Raw genomic sequence first — 6,285 nt, 5'->3', positions numbered from 1 at the left:
CAGCACAAATTCAATCCCCAAAATAAGGAGATTGATATGATCCTCACATGTCTATTTGTTTAACCTCATTGCTAGCCAACCCCATGGCACTCTCTCTCTCTCTCTGACCCCAGTCATCTTGAGCTAAATCAGAGCTCACAAGTTAAAAGGACACTATTCTCAGACTGCCAAATAGACAGGTGCCAACTACAAGTTTAGGTTGTCCACATAATGCTCTTACTTTGATCTACTAGCTCCTACTACCCCTGGAAGTTCAATACTTCTCTGGAGCAATTCACAGAATTCACAGAGTATACTATACTGTAATTAAGACTACAGATGTATTATCACCAAAAATAATGTAAGTAAGAGATAAATAGGATACAGTCTGGAAAGGTTTCCAACTTGAAATTTTCATGTCCAAAAGGACATGCTACATTCTAAAGAGCAGTTCTTTTCAACCAGGGAGCTCTCTACATGATAGACAAAATTATGACCTGAGGCTAGTTAATATCAGTGCACCAGTTCCTTGTTTATTCCCATTGGCCCTATGATTCTTCTGTCACCTGCAATATGATTGATGATGACGACATTCAATTACAACACTTCCTTTCTCATGTGAGGAAACTAAAGAAGGACTTCCTTTATCTGAATTAAGAATATAATGGGATGATTAGGATGATAAAACACTCAGAACAAAAGAAAAATATACATGCTAAAGAGCAACTTTTACTTCGTTCCCTCTCTATGCTGTTACACGTATAAAGTATTTCTGTGGAAAGAAATGGTCCAAGTTCTGTTAGAAATAATTTTCCAAGTGCATGTAATCCAGATTAAAAAAAAAAAAAAAAAGCATTGTCACCTGACAAAGGCAAGACTGTCTGCTAATGGAGGATATTCTAACAGTCCTGTGATACATACAATAACTGAGTTTTTATTCTTCTTGGTATGGATACATAGAATCTATGAGCTATATGGGCTCCTATTGCTATGATGGTGTGTCCCCTTCTATGTTCTAAAATTTATGTTATTGAAGTCTGATGAGTTACAACAAAAGCCACTGACTGAAGTAGAATGAAGCAAATAAATAAATGTCATGAATCCAATAATTTATTTTGTCCATGTTCTCAGGAGACCAGAAACAACTGAGCCATGAAGACCTGGCTGAACCAATCATCCACTGATGACTTTGTCCTTTTGGGCATCTTCTCCCACAGTCCAACTGATCTTCTTCTTTTCTCTACAGTCATGGTAGTCTTCACAGTGGCCCTCTGTGGGAATACCCTTCTCATCATCCTCATTTACATAGATCCTCGACTTCATACACCCATGTACTTCTTCCTCAGTCAGCTTTCCATCATGGACCTCATGTTGGTCTGTACTAATGTGCCAAAGATGGCAATCAACTTCCTGTCTGGCACAAAGTCTATATCCTTTGTGGGTTGTGGCCTACAAATTGGTCTTTTTGTTTCTCTTGTGGGTTCCGAGGGACTGTTGCTTGGACTCATGGCTTATGACCGCTATGTGGCCATTAGCCTCCCTCTCCTCTATCCCATCCTTATGAGTCAGAGGGTCTGTCTACAGATCATTGTAGGCTCCTGGGTCTTTGGGATAGTCGATGGTTTGATTCAGATGGTGATAGTAATGACCTTCCCCTATTGTGGCTTGAGGGAGGTAAACCACTTCTTCTGTGAAATGCTATCAGTATTGAAACTAGCCTGTGTAGATACATCCCTTTTTGAGAACGTAATATTTGTTTGCTGTGCTTTCATGCTCTTCTTTCCCTTCTCCATCATTGTGGCCTCCTATGCTCGTATCCTGGTGACAGTATACTGTTTGAGCTCTACTCAGGCTCGTAAAAAGGCTTTAACCACCTGTTTTTCCCACCTGATAGCTGTCTCCCTCTTCTATGGGGCAGCTATGTTCACTTACCTGAGGCCTATACATTACCGAGTCCCTAACCATGACAAGGTGGTCTCTGTCTTCTACACGGTTTTTACTCCTATGCTCAACCCCCTTATTTATAGCTTGAGGAACAGGGAAGTGATGGGGGCACTGAGGAAGGGGCTGGGTAGTTATAGGATCAGCATCCAACACTGAAAATCAGGGTGTCCCGTGGCTAGCTTTGCCACCTCCTGACTCACTAAGTAAGTAAAAATGAGTCTAAGTTAATCCATTAATAATAAGGATCATGACATCCCTACCTCACAGGGATACTGAAAGAGTAACCATGCACTTAAGAAGGTCTTCTTAAAGAAAGTAGTGCTCTCTAGCTCCAGTGAAAAACCAACTTCTGACACCCCAATCATTTGTGAATGATTCTTTTTTAAAACATGATCAAAAGGAATGCAATACTTTGTAAACTGAACCAATGTATAGAAGCAAGGCATTGGATTTTTTAATCACTCATTATTTAAAACTGGAGTTAATTCTACTAAAAGAGGATGCCCAGAAATTAATTGCCTAGTTCTTCTTGTTTATTTTCCACTTATTCAAAGTTTACTGTGTGCCAAGCCCCATGCTATGTACAGGCATACTTCAGAGTTATTGTGGTCTTTGTTCCAGATCACCACAGTAAAGTGAATATTGAAATAAACCAATTCATAATAATTGGGGGGGGCGGGCTCCCAGTGCACATAAAAGTTATGTTTATACTATACTATAATGTATGAAGTGTGCAATAGCATTATGGAAAAATTTGAAATATTCTGAGATTGCCAAAATGTGACACAGAGACATGAATCTAGTACATGCTGTTGGAAAAAACTGACTCCAATAGATTGCCTAATTCAGAGTTGTCACAAAACTTCAGTTGATAGGGGGGAAAGGCAATGTCTGTAAAGATCAATAAAATGAGATATATCTGTATATATAAACTATTTGTCTCATATTTATTTAATGCCTCACACTACTAGACCCTCACACTAGTGTCTTAAGTGAAAGGCTTCCTGATAGCAGAAAATTAGTCTGCATAATTATCTTGAAGAGTTGCCATCTTTTACCTTATGTAATTGAAAACTTTATAGATTTCTTTTACAAGGAATAGAAAGGTGATGTCTTTGATATTCATGAGGAATTTGGTAAATACTTGATTGTTGTGTGTTCACTGTCTGGCACATAGTGAATTCAAATGAAAATTCTCATATATACATATAATACTTGTGTAAAAATTTCCCCTTATTATTACTTTAGTTCTTGTAACAGGAAAGCTGGTTAAATGATTTCCCTTTTGGGACATTCAGAACAGAATATAAAAACTTTCTAATAGCAGTACAAATATAGAATTTGTACTGCTATCAGAAATTTTTATTTGTATCCATCCATCTAAGTTCTTAAGGAATCCTTGTAGCATACTTAGTTACATGTTACATAACTAAACTTTTGTGTTAAACTGCTAACTATAAAGTCAGCAGTTCAAATCCACCAGTCACTCCACAGAAGAAAGATGAGGCTTTCTGCTCCTGTAAGTTTGGCAATCTTGGAAACCCTATACAGGGTTGCTATGAGTCAGAATTGATTCAACAGCATGCAGCAGCAACAGTATCTAAGCTTTTTACCAGTCTTTTAGACATATTTGCAATATGAATGTCTTTTTATTAGAAAAAAAAAAAAAAACAACAACTGATCTTTGTTGAAGACAGAGGGGAAAGTGAAGACAGAATCAAGTTCTGGGAGTTAAGCTAAAAGTTGTTTACTCAATTTCCAGGCTTTGGAGAGAGCAGAGAGCAGTGGCACTAACAGCAATTACTAGGGAGCGATAATATTAGATCATGCAATCAGTTTAATTCTCACAACAAACATTTTGTTGTGCACATCATTATTTCCATTTTACAAATGAGAAAACTGGAACACAGATTGGTTAAGTCCTTTTTCCTCATTACCCAGTTTTCATGCCCACCGTCCCCCCGGGAGGAGAGTTTGTTGTAGCAACTGGGATGATCTTTGCAGGAGCCCCTTTCCCCTCTGAAGTTCAATTGCTAGAAACTGAGGACAATAGCATGATAGAGGTGGGATTTCTGAGGATATGTGAAAACAAATTAGTCACAGGAGAGGGAATAACTGTGGGTGGAAGTGATGGATGTCAGGGAATTAAAATCTCTCAGCCAAAAGTGCTTAAACTGGTCCCATGAAGGGTCTTTTATATAGATTAAAGACCCTTCCTGTCTGGTCCAGCCCACTCATGTCCTGCTTTCCATTTGGATAAGGAGTGCATCTTCTCTCTCTGGAATAATTGTTTCTGAGAGTTTTTATCTTAATTATTAAGGATTCTATACATCAACCAGCATCAACACCAGTTTAAGAGGTAGGCTAAACAGTGGTTGCTGAGATGCTGGACTTAACAGAAACCGAAATTTGGAATGTTAAACAATTATTTTGGCAGTAGGGAAAAAAGAAGGAGCAAATAATGATGTTAGAAAAATCACAGTGATTAATGGTAGGGTTTTGCAGTCAATTATTGTAATTGCTGTCAATAAGTTGTGTGCCTATTAGACATTAAACTGGAAGTTGTGTGATAGATATATTTACAACAATGACCAAAAAAAGAGCAGCTCATGAGGCTGCTTTGTACGACCAAAAACCTTATGGGATACGGTTTCTTATTTCAGAGTTTTAAGCTCATGGTTTCATAAGACATCCCAGTAAATTGACCTAATAATGGGTTTAGTGTTTCTGGTCTACCTTCTTGTTCATTGCATAGTTCCTGGGGTCTTTAAAGCTTGTAGACAAGTGGTATGACAAGATGGGAGACTTAGGCAGAAAGGCTGTGCAGACCCTCTAGAGCAAGCATACAAAAAACTAGATGAGACAGATGCAGAGGATAGTCCTGTAACTCTGAGCTTCATATGAAGGGATAAAGATGTGGACTGAGTGCTTACTGGGAGAAGGAGCTCAGTAGAGAAGACAAGAGAGATCTGCCACCGCCATCTAGGCATTTGTTAGTGACTTCAGATACAAGAAAACACATTCATGTTGCAGAAACTTACCTGTAGCTTGCAGAGACAAAGGTGTGATTTTTTTTCTTGTTCTACACACTACAGAAACTGGGCTGGCCTACACCAGAATACTACTGAGGGAAGATCCCATTCTCCAGGCTGTCTGAGTCCCATAGAGGTCAACATCGAGGTTGTGAGAACTATTGAAGGAGCGGGGAGCTATCCTCAACAGCCCCGATTGGGCAAGCCGAGCTCCAAGTCTGCAGTCAACCACGGACAGCCTTGGACTAGGTCTCAATAGTATAAGTGGAAAAATGGATGCATGAGGTAGAGGAGGAAAAAAAGAAAGACTGCTTATCTGTGTGAACCAGCCTGATGCAGCAAGACCATCTTGAACTTTCACAGGCAGTTGTGAAGGAAAGAGGCCAGTACTTGGCACAGAGGCATACTACTTATTGGTGGAGAGAAAGCCGTGGACACTTTCCTTTCTTTCTTCATTACTATTTTTTGTTGCTGTTGTTGTTTGCTGGTTTGTTTGTTTGTTTGTTTGTTTTCCTTCTGTTTTATGGGTGTAATTTCTCTTCTTGCCTCACCCAAAAGAAGAAAGAAATTGTGGCCATACAGACCAGTCACAGATGTACCCCCCTCCAACCTAACCAATTGGGTTAGCGTCAATACCAACTGTTATACACTGGATTAATAACAACAACCAACATCAGCTAAATACATCTTGAACTGAACAGCATGAACAGAAAACTGAGAAAAGTGCACAAGCACATTGTTAACATGCAACAGAAGGCAGTTGGTAAGTACTTAGTAACACACCAACATACATCCATCAACTTAATACAAATACAATACCACAATGCCTCGAAAGCAGTAGGCAATTTCCATTCACATGAAGCAACAAGACAGACTAGCTCAAACAAATGACCAAGAGGTAGATAACAAAATATTTTTGAGGGGAAAGAACCACTGAAAATACCTGAAAAAGAACTTATAAAAATGTTATTAAGAGATCTCCAAATTATTGACAGAAAGATCAAGGAAAACAAGGAAGAATTCAGAAAAACACTATAGGAACAAACAAAATAGATGCAGGATTGGAGACAGAAATCCAGAAGATTAATACTGAGATATCAGAAACTAGCAATACATTGAAAGGGCAAAGGAATAGATTTGAATCAATAGAAGCCAAAAATAGTGAACTTGAAGATAAATCTCTCAATACTAATATACTAGAAGATCAATCAGAAAAAAAGAATGAAAAATTCTGAAGAAAGTCTGAGATTCATGTGGGACAACATAAAGAGGAATAACTCACAGGTGATCAGAATTTAAAAAATGAAAGAGGCAAAAAAAAAAAAAAAAA

At 38.4% G+C, this 6,285-nt stretch overlaps 1 protein-coding gene across 1 annotated transcript; it reads left to right on the top strand.

The window, feature by feature from the left end:
• The first annotated feature begins 1,131 nt into the window (after positions 1 to 1,131).
• On the top strand, positions 1,132 to 2,079 carry LOC102820511 (olfactory receptor 2V2-like). The gene has a single exon (XM_006877398.1). The coding sequence runs from the start codon at positions 1,132 to 1,134 to the stop codon at positions 2,077 to 2,079; it is 948 nt and encodes a 315-aa protein (XP_006877460.1).
• Positions 2,080 to 6,285: the final 4,206 nt, after the last annotated feature.

Source organism: Chrysochloris asiatica, unplaced genomic scaffold (assembly GCF_000296735.1).
Source record: "Chrysochloris asiatica unplaced genomic scaffold, ChrAsi1.0 scaffold00492, whole genome shotgun sequence".
In the NCBI taxonomy this organism is placed as follows: Eukaryota; Metazoa; Chordata; class Mammalia; order Afrosoricida; family Chrysochloridae; genus Chrysochloris; species Chrysochloris asiatica.
This window is presented reverse-complemented; position numbering and strand designations above follow the sequence as displayed.

Bases quoted from the DNA above. Each gene is read 5' to 3' on its own strand.
- LOC102820511 (XM_006877398.1), top strand. From the start codon at position 1,132: ATGAAGACCTGGCTGAACCAATCATCCACTGATGACTTTGTCCTTTTG.